The 26,076-nt window shown below is 36.7% G+C and overlaps 1 protein-coding gene and 1 long non-coding RNA gene across 21 annotated transcripts in view; one reads left to right on the forward strand and one right to left on the reverse strand.

Moving 5' to 3' along the window:
* Positions 1-789: 789 nt before the first annotated feature.
* Positions 790-26,076, reverse strand: part of tou (bromodomain adjacent to zinc finger domain 2B toutatis) — a 402,453-nt gene continuing 377,166 nt past the window's right edge. For 10 of the 20 annotated variants that reach the window (XM_073956126.1, XM_073956120.1, XM_073956131.1 and 7 more), the window contains 12 exons: positions 25,741-26,013; positions 25,252-25,608; positions 25,102-25,167; positions 20,565-20,609; positions 20,095-20,306; positions 19,815-19,963; positions 15,928-19,730; positions 8,799-9,787; positions 7,983-8,375; positions 6,829-7,906; positions 3,435-3,556; positions 790-3,363 (listed from right to left, as the gene is read on the reverse strand). In XM_073956126.1, the coding sequence (XP_073812227.1) occupies positions 3,207-3,363; positions 3,435-3,556; positions 6,829-7,906; positions 7,983-8,375; positions 8,799-9,787; positions 15,928-19,730; positions 19,815-19,963; positions 20,095-20,306; positions 20,565-20,609; positions 25,102-25,167; positions 25,252-25,608; positions 25,741-26,013 (7,644 nt within the window). In that variant the 3' untranslated portion in view covers positions 790-3,206. The remainder of the gene's footprint in view (positions 3,364-3,434; positions 3,557-6,828; positions 7,907-7,982; positions 8,376-8,798; positions 9,788-15,927; positions 19,731-19,814; positions 19,964-20,094; positions 20,307-20,564; positions 20,610-25,101; positions 25,168-25,251; positions 25,609-25,740; positions 26,014-26,076) is intronic. The other 10 variants (XM_073956132.1, XM_073956127.1, XM_073956128.1 and 7 more) reach the window with 3 other exon arrangements.
* LOC141387036 (uncharacterized) lies at positions 13,453-14,450 on the forward strand. The gene is made up of 2 exons (XR_012408463.1): positions 13,453-14,215; positions 14,279-14,450. It is a non-coding gene; the product is annotated as an uncharacterized lncRNA (long non-coding RNA).

The following is a 26,076-nucleotide window of genomic DNA, read 5'->3' on the forward strand; positions in this document are numbered from 1 at the left end:
AAGTACCGTTATATGGGGGCTATACCAAAACATGAGACTATGTTGACATTTGAAATTTTGACTGTGTTGTTTGGCGAGTCTACTATGAGCTGAATACAAGGTTTAATTGCGGTATAACCGGTTTAAGGAAGACCGAAAAAAGCACCACAAGTTCGGTCAAATGTGAATGTTTTGTTCACTGCTTTCTTCGACTGTATTGACGTGGTCATAATGAATTCTCACCCTAAGGTCGTATGGTCAATAAGTAATACTACCTTGAAGTTGTGCGCTGTTTGCTCGATGCAAATCGTCAGAAACGCACAGAATTGTGGAAAAACCAATCAAGGATTTTGTGCCATACATCGATGCTTGTGAGTTTTTGTCCAAAAATACCGTATTCGCTGGACTTGCCCCCCGCTGAATTTTTCCTCTTCCCAAAACTGAAGACACCAACGAAAGGAAATCATTTTGCTACTAGAAAAATCGAAACAAGAGCTATACCAAATAGCGCGTTTCAGAAGTGTTTTAAGGATTGGAAAAAACCCTTGCATAATTTAAATTTGACCAGGTTATAACGGTTATTTTTTGATCAGACCTCGTATCTGTAAACGATTTTATATAAAGAAATGAAAAAAATAAAACATTCTGTATTTTTGTTTTAAAATATGTGTATTATATTTTTAAAAGTAGGATTTATATTAACATTTAAATTTTGTTTAAAACTTATAAATAACTAAAAAAACGATACAAAAGTATTTATTTATATGTATGTATATTTGTGGAGAAAGTTAGTGTAGCATTTTTTAAAAGAAACGGAAAATAAATAAAATTAAAAAACATACATTACCAAACAATACAAATAAACACTTTAAAAGGAATTCATCGCAGTAAGTAGGAGAGAGGTGGTGAGAGTGAAAGACAAGCTGCCAGAATATGTTAAAAGTAATTGATGATATATGTTTTTTATTTATATATAGTTTAATTATATTTTATGTTCTTTTTTAAGTTTTGTGAATCTTACAACTTAAATACTGGTACTGTATATGTATAGTAAAAATGTGTGTGTGTAGTTATTGTTGTTGTTGATATATTAATAATTATAATAACTATGGTAATAATGCAACTATATTAAATATATTATTAATTATTATATTTTATATATATATTTATATGTATGTATATACTGTGTGTATTGATGTGCTTATGATGCATTGTTTGTGTTTTGTTTTCTTAGATGAATTCAGTTGTTGTTGTGGCTTTTAAAAATAATATTTATATTGTGTTCTCTTTTTTGTTTGATACACATTTTTTGTTCCTGTGTGTATTTTTTATATTAAGAATGTAAGTTTTTGTGTTTTTTTCTGTGTAACTAAAAACTAAGTACAACAAATACAAATATTTATAAATTACAAAGTACATGTTTTATATGTTTAGTTTTATTTTTTCTTTTTTTAGTTTTGGGATTAATTTCTTATACTTCTTTTAATACGAGTTTTGTTTTGTTCTCAAGCTTTTCCTTTTAAAAGAAAAACTGTTATTTTGTTTAATTTTTTCTTATGTAAATTTGCGGTTTTTTAGGGTTTTATTAAATATATATTATTTATAAAAAGAAAATACTGTTTAGTTAATTTTATTTTTTCATATTTTACTTTTGCGAAAAAATACAAAAAATTAATACAAAATAGTTGTGTAGTAGTTAGTGTTGTAAAATGTAATTCCTTAAAAAAACTTAAAACAAAATAATTTAAGTTTAAAATAAAAATAAAATACATGTATATTTTTGTTGTTGTAATGAGTATACTTTTTAAACTGAAATAAATTTCAGTATATATTTTTATATTAAAAAATAGTAGAAAAATTCAAATGTATGCTGCTGCTTTGTTCTATCGTTTTTTGCTGGCTTTTTTGTACGCTATTTATGTTTCCATTTTAATATAGTTGCGATTTATAAAAACTGTGTGAAGAAGTTGTTTTCAATTTTTCTATAAAGACCAAAGGTAATGAGATGGGGAATTTTTTGGATATTTTAACAAATTGCCGTTTCATTAAACTTTAAAAGAGATTATACGAAGCTTCGAGAAGTAAGAATAAAAGAGGATAGCCAAGTTTTTTCAATGTCCAGTAAAGGGTTCGATTAGAAGAGCTTAAATTAACTCAGGAAAATGCAATTCCAAAGAGATGGTGAAAATTTCATCCCTAGGAATATTTCACACCGAAAAATTGATGAAAGTGTGTGTCACGCTAATCCCAGCAAAATTTTCAATGCGAAATAAGGGAATCTACTTCTCTACTTCCATCTTCTTTTTACAATAGCGTGACACACATTTTCACCAATTCTTTGGAATGATATTCTTACCAGTTCCTTGAAGTAATTTGAAAGAAAATATTATTAAAATACAAGCTGGACTTTTATTCTTTAATTAAATTCTCATTAAAACACATGCAAAAAATAAATAAATATATCCAAAATGTCCCTTCCCTTATCTCATGATTCTTATACATAAAATCCGAAAACACCAAATAAAATAGATCTACTAATGACCAAGTAATCTACCAAACTTTGTAATCTTTACACAGGAGCTCTATTCTCATAACTCGAATAATAAAAATGTCCTAAAATCTCTTTTTGCATTTGTTAAAATCCAAATATCCTTCTTTTCTTTAGCCGTTGTTGGTTTTTTTTTCTGTTTTATATGTGTGTTGTTTGTGTGTTTTATGACATAATTTTAAATACATATTTCATGTTCAAGCATTTGTTTTATATCATTAATAATGTTTGAATTGTTTGAATAGCTTTTAAAAATCTGTTGGGAAGAAATTTTTTGGGTTGTGTGGTTGGTGTGTGTGTGTGATTTTCTTTTCATGTTTTATTTCATATTTTTTGCTTCCACTTGTAATTTAATTTTAATAACTATATTTATGTCTCTATATATATAATATGATAAATTAGTTTACTTATCTGTGTTGTTGTTGTTTTTTGTTGTAAACAAAACAAAAAATAAAATGTTTCACATTTCATTGTTACATTATTATTATTGTGTAGAGGGTATTCAGCGTCTGCTATTGTTGCCATTTGTTTGTTCTGTTTTTTTTTTCACTTATTCACTATTATATTTGAGTTGTTGTTGTGGCTGTTGTTGCTGCTGCTGTGTTTGTTGTTGGATTTGTTGTGTTGGTCCTGCTGCTGGCACTGATGCAGCAACAGTATGCTGCTGTTGCAATTGATATCATGAATGTTTGTCAGTCAATTCAGCCCAACGCATTTCAAAGAATTTACGCATACCATGACCGGCTTTACCCACTGGCGAATCATCTTCATTGAACATTTCACAATTATCGAATATTTGCCGCACATCAACACAAAAATCTTCACGACTTTTATAACTGAAAGGAGGAAAGAATGAAAATTAAAATGAGTATTTCTCTTGTAGAAGTTTGCAGGATTCTTCGCTTACCTTAATTCTTGTAGTCTTTTCTTTATAGTTGACAAATCCATAGGATTTTTAATGATTTTACGATAAGTAGGAAATTGTTTGGTATTTACTGGCAATAAAAATGGCCATGAATCTTCATGGAGCTGAAAGGAAAATAAAGACAAAGGTTAATTAAGGATATCTATAGGTAAACGAAAAACAACATAAAGAAGGAGTTATGTAATGTAAATTTTTTTATTATTTGGTCTCTTCCAGAACTGCAAGAAACTACTAATTTTTACTATTTTTTTCCGATAACATAAAGGAAAAACTGTTATCGTAGTAAAAAATAGTAGATTCTTGCAGGTTCTGGAACAGAGCAATTGTTAAGTACATTTTACGTGTAATATTCAAACATATGTTAAGTCTAAAAATAATCAATGAAGTGAATTAATACTGTGTCAACCTTTCTATATCCTCAGCCTTTATGCTAACGAGGGTATATGCACTTTCATTAGCCGATAACCTTAGAAGCTAATGCTATTTTTACCCTACACCACCTTGTGGTAAGGGGTATTATGTCTTTGTGCATTAGTTTGTAACATGAAAAAGGTAAAGATATAGACCCATAGTTCCTTTTAGGGATATACATAGAATCTCTTTCTGAGTCGATTTACGCATGTCCGTCTGTCCATGTATTTTTGTAAAAAAACAAGTACAGGTCGCATTTGTTGTCCGATTCGCATGAAAATTGGGAAAGATAGTTTTTTTGGCCAAAGGACGAACGCTATTTATTTTGGTAAAAATCGGTTCAGATTGGGATATAGCCCCCTATATGTATTTTCGCCCGATTTAAGGCATTTGGTGCACGAAACACTATATATATGTTCGATTTCAATGAAATTTGGAATGTGCGACGGAATTTAGCCTAGAAATGAGTGTGCCAAATTATATAGAAATCGGTTCAGATTTGGATATAGCCCCCGTACACATTTTCGCCCGATTTAAGAAATTTGGTACACGAAACACGCTATATATGTCCGATTTCAATTAAATTTTGAATGTGCGACGGTATTTAGTCTAGAAATAAGTGTGCCAAATTATATAGAAATCGGTTCAAATTTGGAAATAGCTCCCATATATATTCTCGGCCGATTTTAGGTATTTGATGCACGAAACGCGCTATATATGTCCGATTTCAATAAAATTTGGAGTGTTTGCCGGGATTTGGCCTAGAAATAAGTGTGCCAAATTATATCGAAGTCGGTTCAGATTTGGATATAGCCCCCATATATATTTTCGACCGATTTGAGGTATTTGATGGACGAAACGCGCTATATATGTCCGATTTTGATGAAATTTGGACTATGTGACGGAATATTGTCTACAAATAAATGTGAAAAATTATATCGAAATCTGTTCTGATTTGGATTTAGCTCCCATATAGTTTTTACATATTCACAGTGGTGTAGGGTATTATATAGTCGGCCCCGCCCGACTTTGATCCTTTCCTTACTGGGTTTTAAATAATTTTACTGTAATTTTCTATTATAATATATATTTGAAATAAATAAATAAAAATACACTTTCATAGGGGCAAAATGTGCCTCATCGAAATAATGGTTTTAGACCCCAAGTATGTTTGGGCGAAATCCGTTTCAGACAATTTGGAGTTGATTTAGCCATGTCCGTTCGTCTGTCTGTCTGGCTGGAGTGCACGATAACTCTCGAACGGATCAACCTATTCGGTCCAAAATTTGGCTTTCGTAATATTATATATCGGCCCACTCCTTCCGATACCTCCCCCACAAAAGTTCGAAAATGTTTGGAAAAATTGTGCGCACCACAATTCTTGAAGGGAGTAACCGGTTTGGTCAATATTTTGTACATCGTGAAATTTCTACCAGACTTAGATGAGGTTCCAATATGGACTCAATCGGTCCATTCCTTCGGGTACATCCCACACAAAATTTCGGAGAGGTTCAGTTTAGGACCTGCTCTCGAATTGCTTTGATTTTTGTTGTAACAACTTGTATTCACTGGCCCCATACGACGGTACAAGTTTTATCAGGTGCAAGTCCATACTTCCTGAGAAAATAGCCTGAAAAACCCCTATTACACCGTGTATAGTGCTTTGAGCACCAGATAATTCTCACTCCTTTAGGTACCTCCCCCACCACAGTTAACAAATGTTCAGAAAAATTGTGCGCACGATAACTCTTGATGGGAGTGACCGATTTGGTCCATACTTTACACATCCTAATATATCTACCAGATATAGATCAGGTACGAATATGGACTATATTTGTCCACTTCTTCGGGTACCTCCCACACAAACTTTCGGATATGTTCACTTTAAGGCCTGCTATCCAATCACTTTGATTTTTGTTTGGTGTCACATAGAAACGAACTGTAACCAAGGGCAGGGACGACATCCCGGAACTAGACAACATAAACGACAGTCTCAACATATACAGTTATGTACTCCTCAATCTTACAGAGGAAAACGTTCCCTAACTCTCGGGGAGGAGAGCATACCGGACGACATTTTATTTTTATTTTATTTTATTTTATTAATCAACTTTACAATAATTCGAAGCCATCAGGCCAATTAAAATGAATTACATTATATTACATATTTGTATGTCATCACTACTCAGTGTGCATATGAAATAATCCTATTTAGTTATTTAAATTGAATCCTTACATGTAAACAATAAATGGAATACATTATGCAAAGCGCAGATATGTCACTACTCCAAATAAAATTTGGGATAATTTATCATTGAAAGAAGAGAATGAAGACATGGATTCCAACTCCGGTCATGATACTGCACACCAATGCGTTGAATAGATCGCTGAATCAACCAGCAGACTGGGTACTGCAAACCATTACTTCTAAGGCAGAAAGCGTTGGAGGAGGACAGTGGCAAGGGAGAAATAACCATCAATATGATGGATCATTTACTGATATCGCAGACCTCCAAAAATGTCAAGGCAGTGAAGCAGTGAAGAATAAGGATACTCCTTCGTTGAAGGCGGCTAAGTCACAGCTTTCAAAAAAGGCTGAGAAAAAGCCAACGAGGGAAAAAGATTTCCAAATTCTCCGGAACGCTTTCACATGACTTCTAATCTGTCTCAATTCCAATGCCTCGCAAACGGGTGATGGAACTGTGATTGTGAAGAGGATGATATCTTCCCAGGAACATCCCATGAAAAAATACAATCGAACTTCTCTATAACGAACGTCCCTATAATGAATAATTCTTTATAACGAATTGTTTTATTGACCAAATATTCGTATATGAATTTCATCACAAAATCTATTTATAACCAAGTTTCTCCATAACGTATTAATTGTTCATGCCCATTAGTTAAATTTCTCATCCTATCTTCTTATATTTACTCTAATTAAAATTAATACAAAAAAACTTACCTCCATTTCCCCCAAAACAGTCTTACAAACTGCCAACTCCTTCATTAATTTCTTTGTGGCATGCTTTTCTTTCTTTTCTTGTTTCATTTTCTCCTTAGCCTCTTGTACTGCATGTATGTTTAGGGGTGGTGGTGGACCCAAGGCTGTTGTTGTGCTACCACCAACACCAACCATAGGTGGTGTTAAAGCTGCTGGAGAAGTGGCCGGGGCGGGTGCATTTAGTTGTGGCGAATGTTGTTGAAATTGTTGCATGGTTGCATTAAAATGCATTGCCGGCTGCTGCGGCTGGCCTTGGGTGGGTGTTGAGGAACGCGGCGATGTTAGGGAATGTTGTGGTGATGTTGTTGAACACATTAAAGAAGAAGTAGCTGTTGCCGCTGTAGTCATGGATGTGGGTGGTAAGGTGGCTGTCGATAATACTGGCATATTTATAGAAATGGGCAATTGGCTGGGTATAATGGGCATTGGTTGACTGCTAACCGGGGGCATTTGTTGAGGTGTCGATGGACCACTGACCCCCAAACCCATTGAGGTCGGTGGTGGTGGTTGTATTAGCGATGTACCCACAATTGTCGAATTCATTGAATATGGTGGTAAATGATTGTTTGTTTGATTTACACCACCCACCATGCCCGCTGCTGTACCAGCCAAATTGGCAAACAGTGAGGGGGACATGGCCTGAGGTTGTGGCGGTAACAACGAGGATGTTGACATACTATTAAAAAGTTGCTGTTGTTGCTGAGAAGGCATTGTCATGGGCATAGACATGGGAGTTTGTGGCGTTGTTGAGTTTTGTACAGCCGCCATTGCCGAAATATTACCACCAAGCAATTGCTGATGTTGGGCCGATAATAAAAGACCATGATTACCAGCCGATGTGTTGACATTGGATGTATTTACACCACTGCCATCCATGCTGCTGTTATCGTTGTATTCATTGTGTGTGTTGGCGGCGGCAATGGTGTTATGCGGACTTAATGCCCCTTGACGATTGCTAACTTGATTTTGGAAGCGCGTTGTATCTATGGAATTATTGTGGTGATCGTCAAAGGAGGTGGAAGCCACTGAATGGGCCGGACTAAATTAAAATTGGGAATAATAAAATTAATTTTTTTTCTTTACTCTTCTATTTGCCCCTTGCAATAGTTCCTTACCTTAATGGTGGTGGCAAGGAAGTCATTGATTCATCGTGTGAGGAATTGTGCAAATTATGATGATCCGCAGATGTATTCAATTGCTCACAACTGGACGATGTATTGTGATGTTTGTCTTTGCGTTTTGACAGCGAGGTGGATGATGAATCACGATCACGGCGAGGTTTGCTGCTAGAGGAACGTTTTTTCGGTGGTGGTGCCTTTGAAACGCAACCATGACAATACCATTTGCCACGAGGCACTTTCAACAATGGAGGAATGTAACAATCGGCATGATAAGCACGCGGACACAAATCACAATAGATCATCTTGCCAACGGGCGGTAAACGATGGCCACCACAGACAATGCATTTACGTTCATTGGTGGCCTTGTTGACACATTCAAAGCAATACCTTTAAAGTACAAAAAAGAGAGAGGGAGAAGGAAAAAGTTTAGTATCGTTACTTTTTTCTAAACAATTATCAAAAAACTAAAGAGTTACATTTTTGAAATTTTAGTGTTGGATTGGTGCTCTTTTTTTGAGGAGGTGGATATGACAAACATGTTTTCTTAGTGGTGGGTGGTGGGAGAAGAGTTCATTAAGAAATGGTAAGTAGCAGCGAACAAGTATTAACAAGAATTTAAGACGGACAATAAGTAAAACTTCGTTCATTATGATTATGAGATGATAATAGAAATTAAAGAGATCGTTGGAATCATTTTCATTCCGTTGCTGCTCATCATCTAACTAGCCAACCAACCAACGAAAAACTTCAGACCAAAAAAAAAAAACTAAATAACATAACAAAATCATAATTCGCTTTAATAGTACTTACCAATCACCTTCCGGTATATTTTCCATTTTGGGCTTGAAACAATAGGTGTGATAACCTTTATCACAGCCATCACACAGCAATAGCTTATCCTCATTCTCGCCAGATGTGCAGAACTGGCAATTCTGTAAGGAATTCGAATATGTGGAAGATTTTGTAGATGTGGTTCTTTTACGGCTTCTACCTAATTTTTTAGTATTTGTTGTTGTTGTTTTTGTGTTGGATTTCGATAGGTTTGAAAGAGGGGAATTATAGGAATCGTTTGTGTGTATTGTTGTGGTGTTGTTTGTGTTAGGAGGATTTGTTGTTTTTGGTGAACATGTTTTGGCTGTTAAATTTTTGGAATTATCTTTTGACTTCTTGGAAGCCAATTTCTTTTTGTTAGGAGTTGTTTCATCAACAAAAGGACTAGAATCAAGGGATGACATGGATTCATCCTCATTGGAGGTTAAATCATTATTTGAGGATTCTGGGGGATTGACTAAGGACGATGAGGAAGAATTTATTTCTTCCTGGGGAATATGGATGGATGGATTGAGGATACTGGAAATGGGGGAAGAAGAATTGGAAGTTGTTGTTGAACTGGCTGCCTTTAAGGCATTTTTAAAACGTTGTTTGGGGGTTTGATAGGTTAGATTGATTTTTATTGTTGTTCCAGCAGTTGTTGTTGTTTCACACACTCTCAATGAATTCTCCTCAGCAGCAGTGGTCCGAGAAGCATCATTTGAACATTCGTCATTTTTTGTCATTGTGGTCGTGGTGGCATTTGTTGGATTCTCGAACAATTGCTTTATACTGATATTAGCAGTGTCTTCCAAATTCTCTTGATCTTTGTTTTTCGATTTCTTTTTCTTGGAATGTTTGTGTTTATGCTGCTTGCCGTTACCACCAATGTTCTCATCATCATGTTTGTGGGAATTTTTCTTAGCTTTGGATTTCTTTTCCTTTTTGGATTTCTTGGATGATTTGTCTGATTTTTTCATGTCTTCTTTCTGTACGTGGTGGTGGATGGGTGGACAATGTTGATTTCATTGGCATATCAGTGGTAAAGGTGATTGCGGTTGAGTAGTGGTGATGTTGGTTATGGTTTTGGTTTGAGGTGAAGAAGAACGAATAAGCCAAAATTGTAAACAATCAACAACAACATTTAGGATTTTTGTTTAAGGATGGGGGGATAGGGAAAAGTGGATATTTACATTTGTTGTAAGTTTGAATTATTATTTAATACCATTCACCCAAAAACGAAATTGGTCAAAATCAAAAATATATTACATCATTACAATAGAAGTTATGGTGGTGGGGTGGTGTTTTGTGTGAAGGAAGGTGGGGAATAAGAAATTTAAGGATATACAATGACAATGATTATGCGGTGGTATATGATGTAGATGATGTGGGCGGTGTTGTGGTTACAAATAATGTAATGTGTAAATTAGTTATATAAATTTAATTCCAAAAACAAAAAATTCATTCACCATTTTTTTTTTTTCAAAATATAAAATTAATTAACAAAACATTATGGTTATTTTAATAGTTATAAAAGCACACATGTCATGTTATACACGTAATAAATAACCGAACCGAAAATTATGCAAAAATATTAAAGATTTTTTGTTCAAGCAACATTTTAATTTTATTAACAGAAGTGCGCAGTAATTGGACAACAACAAATATTTATTTTTGTATTATTAGAAAAAGAAAAAAATCGAAAAAGTTTTTTAGAAAATTAGATTTTTAATGATATTTTTGATTTTCTTTACTTCTTAATTTCGGTGAATTAAAAAGTAAAGGAAACAGCAACAACAACTACTACTTTAATGTACAGCAAAAGAAGAAAAATGATTACAATTTGTTCTTTGCAAGGATAAGTCTCAATCTCTCCTAGGAATTTTGATCAATAATAACAATTTAGAACATCATTTATTGTTGTAAACCTTTTTGGCGAAAACTAGTGTTCCCGCTTGTGTATGCGCAAAATCTTTGAAGTATGAACATTGGATGATGAATAAAGACAATTGTGATAAGAGATGGGGAATTAATTGTTTAAGAGCAGTATTGGAAATGCAGAGAGGCTACATAGCAGGATACGCCCAAGGACACTCTTATCCGACGAACAAAACACTGTAAAGCTCCGAAAGAGAAAGCGAACTTCCTGGCTTCTAATTATTCGAGTAAAACAAGCCATACTTGGTACAGGAGAATATCCCGATTCTATAACTTCGAACACGACAACGGTGAAAATTGCTGTGGTATCTTCTGCAGAAACTGCGGATTCTGAAATGACATCATGGTTTCTATACAAGATGAAAATGGCTTTGGAGACTGCAAGAACTCTTCGTTTTATACGAAAATTACTAGAAATCTATACCCAGACGATTAATTTCTGCTATTCCAAGATTGATATCTGTGGATGGTCCGCAAACTATACAGCAAGCTATTTATACATTTTATGCATAGAGTATAATCAAGAACTTTACCCGTTCTTGGGAAGGAGACACATTTAAACATTACTCAACTTTTACCTCAAAAGATTAGACTGTAAGTCCAACGATTTCGGAACTGAAAACTAATCTTGGCAAGTGAATTGCTAGAGATACGTATTTTCTTGTGGTTGCTTGGACTACACAATTTTCCCTGTCTAGTCTGACAAAGATATCAGTGACCAATGGTCCAGATATGGTCCCGTTTGTATACAAAGTGTAAACAAGTTGTCTGGATTAAGCCATTAAACCGAGTTGGCAACATCAAACGAAGGTGAGGTAATGACTTCAGTATACCTTCTCTTAAAATTCGGTGTATTGAGAAAGAAGGACATGTGAAAACCTGGATGTTTTATAACCTTATATGTGAGATAGGGTTGAATCTTCGTTTGGTGAAGCGCTTTTAAAGGATTCCGCTCCCTGACCCGGAGATAGTCATCAGTCCAAAAACTGCATTGACTACACCGAAGTCAGTCAAGTTGGGAAAATCGGTGGTCTCAAGCTATCCCGATCAGGGTCGCCCATTTTGATTCCATCCAGAAGACAACCTCCTCTTCAAAACATGCGTGCGTGAAGAGAAGAGAGTGAGGTCGAGCAGTCAACCGGCTTCGTACACAAAGGATGCCACTCGCCAGACAGTCAACTTGAGAAGGCCGCCAAAGGTAGCTCGGGCCAAAACTACCAAAACTTCCTGGTGATAAGCCAAGTGAGCCGCAAAGACCTACGAGGATGATCGCCGCAGATGACCTTTTAGTTGCAATCATTGGTAAGTCTTACCCTGAAGGGGGATCAGTGATGATCATTGGTTTCTGGTGGAAAGTCTTCTGAGGAAGGTCATAACTTCTGACGAGGTGGGCTGTAGGAAGACCGGGTTCTGAGGGCAACTGTTTTCAAGGTCGTCAAGGTCATTAATCGGCAGGCAATAAATGGCACTGACGAACTTTGGAATGGCAGCAAGTTGGCCACCTTCCAGATTCAGATGTGGGAGTTAAAGCTAATCCGAAAGCAGAACAGATGTCGATTGTTGGAAGTTAGTGAACTCCTTCCAAGAAGGGGGCGGGGGTGGCTTCGGTACTGCGTCCATGAGTCACAGTGAAGAACGTAGGCAGCATGGCCTCAGCGTTACACTCAATCTACGGCTCTCATAAAAGCTGAACGAAAATTGTAGCGTCTTCCATGCCGAGATATTTGTGGTCAGTAAAGCAGCAGATTTAAAAGAAACCTGAAAAGGGACATAGCTGAACAGGTGACTATCTATGTGGATAGCCAAGTGGCCCTTAAAGCACTTAGATCCCACTCAATTAAGTATGCAACGGTCTTGGATTGCAGGAAAGCTTTGGAAGCGCTAAAATCAATCGCAACATCGAAGGAAATGCAATAGCGGATAAACTCGCGCGTTGTGGATCTGAGTCAACCGATACTGAAATGGACAGCCAAATCAAGCCACCCTCGTGCCATTTCATGCGGCAGTTGGAACAAATATATCGGGACAATGATGGTCAGATATGGCACAACGAACCCGGTTGTAGAGAGAAGTGCTCTTTTTCGGACCACAGGGCGATACACTTTCAAGAGGGAAGTTGACAATCAAGTTGAAGATCTCACAAATAAGCCCTTCAAAACATAAAAATTAAAGTTCTCCGTGATTGCTATGAAACGTCTTGCCCATTTACTTATCCAGGTAGGAGAGCTCAACCAGTTTGGTTGTTGTTGTTGTAGCAACATGAAACCTACGTAAAAGCATAGGCTTGATGCTGGGTTGGCAGCCGCTGGCCGAAACACTATGGTTTCGGGTCAATCCGGTACGTTAGAACCTGCTGCCGTGGGTTTGCCAGTTTGGTGGAATATAGATCTGTGAAAACTCAGGAATGTTAGCATGCAAAAACCTGACACAAGGCAAAGTTAAAACAGTATCACCACATCCTAGTGACTTCAATCTGGAATGTAATTACAGACAAATCCCTCAAGTCAACATAAGAGGATAATTTCTCGTTGATTTCTTACAGATAACTATGTTCAAAGTAAAGTTAAAAGGAAAATAATGGGTGTCGGTGCCGGTATAATATAAAATTTTGTTGGCCGCATTGTCCCTGTCAACCTGCCCTGCACTCGAAATTATGTGATGATGGTTATTAATCTGAGCTTTAATCAGTCCATTCGATATCCAATACCCAGCAAAATTAAATGGAAGTGATTCCATGTGAAATCATGATTTCACTGGTTCTTTTGCATGAGTGCGAAAGGAGTCGTGAAAGATCCCATCTTTTTCATCGAATTTTCATGAGTGCAATTGAAGTCGTGAAAGGTCCGATCTTTTTCATCGAATTTTCATGAGTGCAATCGAAGTCATGAAAGATCCGATCTTTTTCATCGAATTTTCATGAGTGCAATTGAAGTCGTGAAAGATCCGATCTTTGTCACAATATTATCATGAGTTCAAATAAATTGATAAGTAACCGCACAATAAATTATCAAATACTCATATACCCGAATAATTGTGTACTTGCAAAAGTAATTGTTAAAATGAAAATAAAAGTCAGATGAAAGTGGTCGATAGTGGCAAAATTTATATATTTTAATTAAAAATACAATGTAAATTGATATAAAACAAAAGAAAAATATATTTTGTGTTTGGAAACCTGTTTCGTTTTGTGGATATTAAAAAGAAGTATGAAAAAGACCCGGTCTATAAACCACGAGCTTCCCCAGCCGACCAACACCGATATAGTAAAACATATCGAGCTGCAATTATTGGGTTGGTTGGGCCATGTTAACAGGATGGATAAAGATGCCACCGGCATATGAATACGAGCCATTTGACGTTATGCGACCCGAGGGAACAAAACTCCAATGGAAAGATCACGATATCACAAGCATGGCATGCAAAGTGAGAGAAGCAAAGTAGGAGATCGGTAAAATAAGTATAAAAGAGACCATAACGTGGTAACTATTACAGGATAAGCTTTTTCTTTTGAAATAAAATAACAGAATTCAAATTTATACTAGATTTCCCAAACGATGAGCTTGGTTCAGAGATTGACACATAATTTATCGAATATTGGAAAAACGGAACCCCCAAGTTGAAAGAAGTATCTTGCAGCCATCGGAAGAGATAAATATGATATTGCAGATTAATATAATATATAATTTTGAAAATTACATACAAAATAAAGAAAAATAACATCTGGAGATACAAATTATCTGCGCATTGTATTCTTATTAATTCAACAAATTACATAATTGTATTGCGAATTTTATTTCTGATTGGCAAAAATCCGGATCCAAAGCATTGGTGCAAGAAGCCATGACGATGAACTGGTGCAAGAAGCCATGACAATGAACTGGTGCAAGAAGCCATGACAATGAACTGGTGCAAAATGTCATGACGATGAACTGGTGCAAGAAGCCATGACAATGAACTGGTGCAAAATGTCATGACGATGAACTGGTGCAAGAAGCCATGACAATGAACTGGTGCAAGAAGCCATGACAATGAACCGATGCAAGATGCTATGACAATGAACTGGTGCAAAATGCCATGACAATGAACTGGTGCAAAATGTCATGACAATGAACTGGTGCAAAATGCCGTGACAATGAACTGGTGCAAAATGTCATGACAATGAACTGGTGCAAAATGCCGTGACAATGAACTGGTGCAAAATGCCGTGACAATGAACTGGTGCAAAATGTCATGACAATGAACTGGTGCAAAATGCCATGACAATGAACAGGTGAAATCAGGTGTCACTCCCTTGTAAATTTCATCGGTGATTCACCTAAATTTGCACCTATGACAAGTCAATTGCACCTATGATTCAACTCATGATCTGTCATCGAACATTTTGCTGGGTACCTATCTGACGTACGATCAGTAGTCGGTCACGAAGACCTTTAATATCGTATTTTATAAAGGGTCTTCGCATCATGACCAAGGCATAGGGGGTTATTCTGAATGAAAACTCCCCGTTAGTTTTGTCTCTCTGTAATTTAAATTTAAAGGAGAAAGTGAGAAAACTCACCGGAAATTTTGATTCAGAATAACCCCAAATACTTTTCGATTCGAACGTCAGACCCATTATAGGTATGGGGAGTAGTTTTCGCTAGAGCCTTTTGGGAATTCATTTAAAAAAATTCTAAATAGTAGTCATAATTAAATCAATTTAAACTTATCATTCCAAGATCTTTTGTTCTGAGAATTATACCTTGCAAAGCAATGAAAAAATGAAAACATGCAAACAAACGAAAAGATATACAAATTATAAATTATACTAAAAAATTAGAAATCACAGCCAAAATCGTCGATTATGAAAGAAAAGGCGTTAAATTTTTTAGTCATGATAAATAAATAAATAAATAAATAAACAAAACAATACATGAATGAGATGAACTACCAAAAACAACATATAAACAAATTATAAGATCACAGAATAAATGTATAAAATTATAACAATAGATTAACAAAAACAACAACAATGATACAAAATGTGTGCTCTTCTGTGTATAGTGGGTGGAGGTATGTGTGTGTTAATTATTTTTCTTATATTGGCCAGATTTTTGTAAACAATTAAAATGTCATTTATATAGTTAACATACAGAAGAATAGAAGAAACAACTGACTGATGATTTGTTTGATATACATTAACAACACTTACCGCTTTCATAATGCTCTTATCCCAGGCTACACAAGATTCAAGAACATACAAAGCCATAGCCAATTGGGCAGTGGTATGTGAACGCGAAACAGCATCACGCCATGATACCAAACCTTTGGGTATATTTTCAACTTTTTCATCTTTTTCACTATCACAATTGCTTGACGGTGAATCACCACCGGAATTATTCTCATTGTGCGTTTGCGTTGAATTCTGGGCCTCGGAATTACTGCTACTGGCTGCAGCTGCTGCTGCATTATTTGCAGCCAATGCCATGGCACGTTCATTAAACGCCGATGGATTGAAAGCTTGCTGTTGTTGTTGCTGTTGGGCAGCAGCCTGTTGTTGTTGCATTTGTTGATAATACGCTGCCGCATTTGCCGAATTCTGGGTTTGGGTATTTTGTTGATTTTGAGCAATGGCAGCCAAATGGGCATCACCTGTATGTGCGCCGAGTGGTGGTTTTAAATAGCGTCGCTCAATATTGGCCTCCAGGTCTATAATACGTTCCCTTATCATGGGTATAATGCTAACAAAGTCTTCTTCAGTTATGTCAGCATCACTTTCCAAATTTAGTTCAGATTCTATACGTGGTGGTAGAACCCAATTTTTCAATTGCATCGAAGCAGAAGCAATTTTATCTTCTAATGCCTCCAATTGTTCCAGCAAAGCCATTTCCACACGTTTGGCAATTTTCGGAGTCCAATCATTGGGTTTATCAGGCAACACAAATGGTGGATCATTTTCCCTCACCTCTCCCATTGGATAGGGTAGACCCAATGGTATTTCTTGGCTTATGAAACGGGTTAAATTCTCTTTCAACTCTTTCTCCCTAAGACCAGACGAATTCAATGAGTTAATGACCTGTTGCAATAATTCCATGGTATCAATTTTCCACCAATTGTAGCGTAGATCGTATGGAACGAAGCTATTTTTCACTTTTTTGGGAAACCCCTCACGTTTGATTTCCTCTAACTTTTGCGACTCCTCCATTGTCATTTGCAGGGGTGTGGGCACATCATATTGGATAAAATTGCTAATATTTGTCAATGACATATTGTGCATGTTCTGCAACGATGTTTGTAGGGCTTCATCGAGTTTTATTTCCAATTTGGGTTTTATGTCATAGATATCGCCGCCTCCACCTCCTCCATCATTTGCTTCGTCCTTGGGAAAAGGAAAAAATTTCGTTTCCATTTCATTTTTGACCACAGATTTCTTATTGTCCACATTTTCATCGGCCGCCTCCTCGTCATCGCAGTCCATATTGTCGCTTTCACCACATTCAGTTTTCATTTGATGATGACGAGGAGTCTCCAAGGAGTTTTTTGAATTTTGTAACTTTTCTTCGAATTCTTTTAGTTTCTTGTCTATTTCGTCCTGATCCAAACCGGACAGAGAGACAATGCATTCTTGCGTTAATTTGGAGAGATCGGCTTTGCAATCATCCATGGTAACGGTGAAATATTGGACATTATTGGGCAAATCCCAAGGATGGCCCTGCATCTGGTACGACGAACTGCATGTTATGTTTGAGTACATCTTCTGGAATTCTTTGAGATTGGTGGCATTTTGAGGTTCGGTTGTTGTTAATGGCACTTCACGATTAACAATGGAAAACCATTTGTCTTGTGGCTCTGGTGGTTGCATTAATGGCTTGATATCTGTTGGACCTGATGAGGAGACAATTATGCAGTCATCTTCTTTTTTGTCATCGATCTTCATGGGCTCTGGTTTAATGGTGTTTGTGGTGGTATTGAGTGTTGCAGCAGCAGAAGGAGCCGAATTGGTGCTGTTCATCAACATTGTATTATTTGCATCTGATTTATCACAGTTTGTCGTTAAAGAATTCTGAGAAAGATTTTGGGTGGCAGCAACGGCGGCTGGCAGCTTGACATCATTTTCGAAATCTTCTTTCATTGGTTGTGATGTCATATTGTTTAAGGGATTACTGGTGCTGTTTGGAAGGGGAGAAGGATTGGTATTGGTTGGTATTGCACTCGTTAGAGGCGGTGGTGGTAGCAGACCAGCAGCATCGGGTTTCTCCACTTTAGCTGTGCCATTGTTGTCAATTTGTATAGCTTGGGGTTTTATGGCCACATCATAATCATCATCGTCGTCATCACGCAAATCAACAATCTCTGGTTCTACGCGATTAGTTTCAACACAATCGTCATCCGAGTCCTCAGCATTATTTTCAGTGGTTGTATTTGTGTTGGTAGTGGCTGTCTCAGCAGCAGCATTCGTTGTAATGTCGGGGTTTTTCATTTCCACATCATTGTCAAGATTGTTGGTGGTATTTACAATTTCACTACCACTTGCTTCACCATCCACTGTTGTTACTGACCCTTTGGTTTGGTCAGTTTCTTCATGGTGACTTTCCTCTGTCGCCGGTTGATTGAGCTTTCTTTCCTCGGCCTCTTGTTCCAATATTTGTTGATATTGGAATATGTCATTCTGAGCTGATTCCAATGCTTCAATGAATATACCCCCAGCCTTAGGTAAGCGCCAATAACGTCTCCAAAAACGATCCTGACCAAAGCAGGTTGCTCTCAGTTGATTTGTTGATTTCTCCAGAACTTCTTTACAATTCAAAGAAGCCCTTATGATTTTGTCCAATTTCTTTTGTAATTCATCGGCCGATAAACGATTATCTTCATCTTCTTCAGCATTTGTCATTTCGGATTCAATATCAGACATGTCTTCATCCATGCCACCATCGGTACAGGCATCATCTCCGCCAACTTTTTTGGCGGTTAACAAAGCGTTGATATCTCCCGCCGCAGAACCACCATTGTGATATGAGGTAGAAGACAAATCATCCAATTTGGCCATTTTGGTGGGTGTAATGTCTGATGATGATAGACCCATTAATTTGGAATCATCCAAAGCACCGGGCAGGTTTGTTATATCCTTATCTAGCTGATGTTTTTGCGGTGAATCACCATCAACATCCATGCTTTCAATTTTGTTGCTATTGGCATTGTTGTTTTGTTCTCCGAGAGCTGTTTCAGGGTTTGCTGTTGGATCTGATGGGGCAATTGATGGATTTTCAGTGTCCGTTGGCTTATTCAAAGAACCAACACCGCCTTCGGTATTCTCTTTTTCTTGGCGTTCAGCATCCAATTTTTGCTGGGCAGCCATAGCCTGCATGGCAGATTCCCTTTCGGCCTGTAGTTTTTCATAGGCTTCAATGCGTGACTTACGCATGTGCAGGGCCTTGTATTTCCTCACTTTCATATCAGTCATGTACTTCTCCTTGCGCATTTGATTACATGTCTCCAAACTGTTTTCAATTTGCTTCAACACTGCCTTATTCATAAGCAGATCATTGCACAAGTGGGCCAATATTTGAGCCTTTTTAGTGGGATTCAATGCAACGAAAGGACGATCTTTGAGGGCCTGTGATAATTTCCATGTTTCGTTTTCATGCAGCAACTTATAGTATTCGGCATTTTTGCCTGAATGTACAACCGATTCCGAATCGATTTGATGGTGATCGGGTACACGACGTTCGCGTTCGCGATCCATAACCACGCCAAACATTTGTCGTATTTCACCCGTGGCAGTGGCATACAAATAGATACGTAAAATTTCCGCCACATTGGAATTGGTGATATCGGCATTACGTAGGGATTGTCCGAGCAAGGTGGTGTGTCGTCCCGGATTCGGTATGCCGGGATCCTCAATGGCACACACCAACAGGTGGGTCATCACAGACAAGAGTTCTTCTTCGGCATCGGCATTGCTGTCGCTGACCAAAGCATCGTGGAGATTCTGTAGAGTGGGTAGAGATTCCATATCTAAAATGCGAAAATAGAGAGGGATGAAACATTTGTAAAACTGGAAACATTGGTAAGGAAAACAGAGTGAGTTTTGTAACTTACCAAATCCAAGAGTTTCACCGAAATTGTGCAAGAATTCAAAGACCATTAACAAATCAGCCATGGCCTGACCAGGCAAACGATTACCAGCTATACGTTCCAAATCTGGTATTTGATTGTTTTGTATCAACTCCGAGTCCTCTTGGGGTTTCCTAATGAGAAAAATTAAGAAATAACATGAATTAGAATAGATATTGCTTGACAATGATGGAGACACATGGGATTTTCTTCCTCCGTAATAATGAGCCTGTGTCTTTGTAATTCTAACAGCACCTCATCTCACCTTATTTGTGCTAAAATTTCAGCATCACGTTTACGTGCTGCCAAACGTTTTTCACGCATAATCAAACGATCCAAGACCATTTGATGTTTCTTTTTCTCACGTTCTTCAAATTTGCGACGTATCTCCAGCTGACGTATGAGATTCATGTGTTGACGTCTACGTTCACGTTCCATTTCAGCAGCCAATAACATTTCCTTTTGCCTTTGAAGTTCCTATGGAAAACACATTGCATTAGTATTGCAATACATGGGGAAGGGAGTTAAAAAGAAAACAGACAAGAGTGGGAGAGGAAAGATTTGTGAAGTACTACATTCAATTTCAATTAGTGGTAACTACTCTATTCTAAAGAACAAGAATGTTTTTTTTATGAATATCTACAAAGTGTCAAATTGTAGTCAAAGGTTGTTATGTTGTAGGTGTTAAAGATAGCATTATATTTAATTAGGCAATTATTTGTTTGTTTGATATACCTGTTCTTTAGCTAAAATAGCTTCTTGACGTTTCTTTTCCTTTTCCTAAACAAAAAATGTTCAATAAAACATTTAGATTGAATATTATGGATTGTATTTAATTGAAATAAAATTAAGTTTTTTGAATAATGAAGGAAGTATCAAACGAGAACTGAGGATTTAAAATAAAAACTTGAAAGAATTGAAGTAAACTACAAGACGATTTAAATTAAAATTTTGAGTATATTCATTTAAATTAAACATGGTTTAAAGTTCGGGACCCAAAACGAACTTGAAGGGTAGTAAATTAAAAAAAAAACTAAAACTAATTTGAGAATCAGACACAGACAATTTCATAAAGCAGTTTATGGGAGAGATCCGACCAACAACACCATATCCTTTAAAAAGCTGAAAGACATATCGCTCATTTACTCAAAGAGTGACACATCTCCAAAAATCAAGTTTCGAGAAAAACGCGTTTTAAGTTGGCGCTTGAAATTTAACTTCCCAAATTAAAAAGGTTATAAAACAAAAAATTAAGTAACTACTTGGACCATTGTTTATAAAGAGCTAGCCAGATATCAGTGCTAAATTTCTGTGCAAGATCAAGCATGATTTGAATTGTTTTAGTGCTTCATAAACTCAAAAAACTTTTTTGTTGAATTATGTCAAACTTATAGTAAATCAGCTGTAACTCGTTGAGTTTTAGAGACATAAGCGTTAAAATTTGATACAAGATGAAGTAGAAGTCGTAGAAAAAATAGAAATTGCTAACTCAGAAAACGCATTTTTTGAGTTATGTCACTCTTTGAGTAAATGAGCAAAGTGGATGCAATTGAATCTCTATAAAGTAATGTCCGTCAACACAAGTATTTGACAAGAATTAAGAGTTTTTTTTTTTTTTAATTAGGTAAATTTTAATAATCAAAGGCAAAGGTTATTATTTGGTATTCAATACTTCTTGTGCCTTGATGCAAGCAAATTAGGGACTCAAAATGTCACAATACAGCCTAATCACAGATGTGGATTGATTCAGTATACATCGTTTATTAAGCCTGACATATGGTCAGCAGGAAACTTAGCAACTTCTATGGCCCTATGGAAGAAGACCATTTAAGGGCCTTCGATGGGAGTGATAACTTAGTAATAGATTTGAAGTAAGCATTTTTAAGATCTTCAATGGGAACTAGATGTTTTAAAGGTTTTCATGAGAATAATCATTTTTGCAGTTCTACAAATAAGACTTTTTATACCCTCAGCATTTATGCTAACGAGGGTATATACACTTTCATACGGGCAAAATGTGCCTCATCGAAATAATGGTTTTAGGCCCCAAGTATGTTTGGACGAAATGTGTTTCAGACAATTTGGAGTCGATTGAGCAATGTCCGTCCGTCTGTCTGTCTGGCTGGTGCGCACGACAACTCTCGAACGGATGAACCGATTCGGTTCAAGTTTTGGCTTTCGTAATATTTTGCCCAAACTTAGTTTAAGTTCGAATATGGGCTATATCCTTCCGGTACCTTCCCCACAAAAGTTCAAAAATGTTCGGAAAATTTGTGCGCACGATAACTCTTGGAGGAAGTAACCGATTTCGTCCATACTTTGCCCATCGTAAATGTGAACCAGACTTAAATAAGGTTTCAATATAGACTCAATCGGCCCACTCCTTCGGGTACCTCCCACACAAAATTTCGGAAAAGTTCAGTTTAGGGCCATCTCTCGAATCCTTGTGATTTTTGTTTTAACAACTTGTATTCACTGCCCTCCATACGACGGTACAAGTTTCATTAGGGGCAAGTCCATAATTCATGAGAAAATAGCCTGAAAGTTGCAAAAACCCCTATGTTGGAGCGCAAGATAACTCTAGAGCGGATCTGCCGATTCGGTCCAAAATTTGGCCTTAGTAATATTTTGTCCAAACATAGTCTAAGTTTGAATATAAGCCATATCAGTCCACTCCTTCAGGTTGTTTGTTCATACGGTAACTCTTGAAGGGAGTGGCCGAATTGGTCCATACTTTACACATCCTAATATATCTACTAGATATAGATCAGGTTCAAATATGGACTATATTTGTCCAATCCATCCGCTACCTCCCACACAAAATTTAGGATAAGTTCACTTTAAGACCTGCTATCGAATCACTTTGATTTTTGTTGAAGCAACTTGCATTCGCTGCCTCAATTACGATGGTGAACGTTTTTTTCTGGGGCAAGTCCATACTTCTTGAGCAAACATCTTGAAGGATGTAAAAACCTCCTATGGAACCATATGTAGATCAACTTCCATAATGGTCACTGTAATTCCATTCCTTTTAGTATCTCCTTCGCAAAACTTTTGATCTCTAATCCTATTAAACATTTTTGTCGGTTCAAATTCCCAAAATTTTTTTGGAAAAAAAATTGTTTCAATATATACAGGCTGAGGGTATATCTCTGTCGGCAAAGCCGACTGATACTTTTTTACTTGTTTTTAAAGTCTTTAGGGACGAAGACCATTTAAAAGAAAACGTTAATTTAAAAGTGTTCAAAGAGTATTGTATGGGGAAAAAAAGTAAAAGTATTGTATGGGAAGAAGATCTTGTAAAGCACTTTTATTGATAGAAGACCTTTTAAAAGTCTACTTTGGAAAGCTGAAATTTTACAATGCGTAGAAAATTCTCTTAAAGAGTGTCTTTTAAATTTCTATAAGAATATCTTTTTGTGGAGAAGACTTTTTGAACCTCTTCTATGGGAATAAATCCTTTTGAGGTCTTCAATGGTTAAACGACTTTTTAACGGTCTTCTATGGGAACAATGCCTTTGGATGTCTTCTATGGCAAATGACTTTTTAAAGGTCTTCTAAGAAAACAAGTCCTTTTGAGGTCCACAATGGGAAAACGACTTTTTAAACGACTTCCGTGTGTGGAAGACCTATTGACGAACGCCTTTTAAATGTCTTTGATAGGAACAAGACGAGAAGAAGAGCTTTTCACGAAACAACACGTTTTAAAGAGGAAGTCTTTCATGGGAAGATATCCTTTTAAATGTCTTCTATACAAAAATTTTGTATATCTTCAGTCTTTAGACTAATGAAGGTAGTACATACACTTTCATACGGGCAAAATCTGTTCATCGAAATGTGTTTAAACCCCAAGAATGTTTTGATGACATCATTTTCACACAATTTGGAGTCGATTTAGACATGTGCGTCTGTCTATCTGTCTGGCTGACTGATTGAAGGGCACGATAACTCTCGAACGGATCAGCCGATTCGATCTAAAATTTAGCCGTCGTAACATTTTGTCCAAACTTAGTGCATGTTCGAAGATGTGTTATATCGGTCCACCCCTTCGGGTACATCCTCCACAAACGTTCAAAACTTTTCGCTACAATTTTGAGCACGATAACTCTCGAAGGCAGTAATCGATTTGGTACATACTTTGTATATTGTAAAATTTCTACGAGACATAGATGAGGTTCCAATATGGACTCTATCGATCCACTCGCCCGTATGCCTCCCACACAAAATTTCGGAAAAGTGAACTTTAAGACCTGTTCTTAAATAGTTTTGATTTTTTGTAACCACTTGTATTCGCTGCCCCTATTGCGACGGTACACGTTTTGTTCAGGGGTAAGCAGTTGTCCGACAGCTGTAAAAACCCTTACGACACCATGTGTAGTGGCTAGAGCGCGAAGGTATCTGCCAATTCGGTTCAAAATTTGGCCTACGTAATATTTTCCATTCCATTCCTTCAGTCACCTTCTCCGCAACACTTTTAAGTGTTTTATATTTTTATCTGAAGTTCATTTGCCCAAAATGGGCCACAAAATCTGAAAATCTTCTAAATACATAATTGTTGGGGGAAAGAATTTTGGTTGCGTAACCGGTATTCGATTCTATATTGTCCATAGATGAACGTTCCAATTCACAAAGACTGAAGGTATATCCCTGTCGAAAAAGCCGACTGACACTTTTTTACTTGCTGTAGATAGTATTTTTTAAAGAATTTCTATGGAAAGGTTACCATTGAAAGGTTTACGGGAAGAAGACCATTTGAAAATATTTTGCTAAAGAAAACATTTTAAACGTCTTCTATGGGACAAATGCCTCTTAATGCTCCCATATGATAAGATGTCCTCTTAAATATCTTCTATGAGAAGAAGGCCTTCTAGAAAAAGGCATTTTCAGTCAAGTGTTTCAACCCATAGAAGGAAAATAAACAAGGAACATAACCATAGGAACAAATATGTTTTACATTTTGTAAAAACAAGAGCTTTTGAAGTCTCCTTGGGAATTTTTTACAGAGACATAGGGAAATTACATAAATATTTTCCGGGGAAATATATGTCTTCTCGAGATATTGCCCGAATGTAGTGTTCATTCATTCTACTTTTATGTTTTTGAATTAAATTATCCGTAATTGGTCTTTCTTTTCGAACTCATAGGCCTGATTTTTTTTCCTTTTTTTAATGTTTCGTAAAATTTTCGGTGTCTGATTCCAGAGTTATAGAAATTTACCAAGTCAACACACACACACACATAAATGATTCATAATATTTTGCAAAATACCAACCTGTTGCTTCTTGAGTATTTCCTCTTGCTTCAAACGTTCCAACTCTTCCTGTTTTTTCTTGCGGGCCTAAAAGAACAAACATAGAAAAAATATTATTTGTACTTCTCTATCATATCTTCTATCATAGGGTTTCCCGTAAAGACCACTCACCTCAATGGCCTGTTGATTCTTAAGTTCACGTTCGCGTTTCTGCTGTTCCAACTTTTCATTTTTCTCCTGTCTGGCCTTCTCCTTACTACGGGCCATTTCTTCCTTTTGCGCCTTTTTAGCATCACGCAGAGCCTGTTGTTGTTTGGCTATTTGTATGCGTTCCTCGACATTTAATGTCTGGCGTGTAAATATTTTCAAATCTTCCAAACGTTTGGCCACATCTTCATCGGTCATGCGTATGTATTCACCATCATTGGCATAGGGTGGTGGTGCCGGTTGTAAAAATGTGCCCACAATTGCTCGGGCTGAGAAGCTAAAGTTTTCACGCAACAATTTTGAGGGATTCTTCTCCAAATACTAAAGAGAAATGCAAATAAACATATGAATTAAAAATACTGGTCTTCAAATGAGAAGCATACAAAAATCTGCAGTTTATCTTATGAAATTGTTCTCTTTACTACTAAAATTTTTGATCTACAAACAACTCACAGAAAAAACTTGTCCAATGGACTTAAGGGGTACATTACTACCCGGTGCATAATAAGTAACATCGCCCTTGATTTGTCCGGCCTTGGTTAGGCCACGTATTACGGTTTCACGCTTCCAGCCCAAATCCAGTGGTACTCTTAACTCGGTGACATTCAAGAGATTCGGTTCTTCAGTCTCAGATTCAGAAAGTCCCGATTCAGCAGCCACACTTTCCGAATCAGTTGAGACTTCCATTTGAGCATTGGCTTCACTTAAAGCCTGGCGGATTTTTTCCTGCAATTAAAAGAGAACATTAAAAACCTTTCTCTATTTTCTTCCTCTGACCACCAAAAACTC

The sequence above is a fragment of the Musca autumnalis genome, unplaced genomic scaffold (genome assembly GCF_047663935.1).
Source record: "Musca autumnalis isolate F117 unplaced genomic scaffold, ASM4766393v1 scaffold_5, whole genome shotgun sequence".
In the NCBI taxonomy this organism is placed as follows: domain Eukaryota; kingdom Metazoa; phylum Arthropoda; class Insecta; order Diptera; family Muscidae; genus Musca; species Musca autumnalis.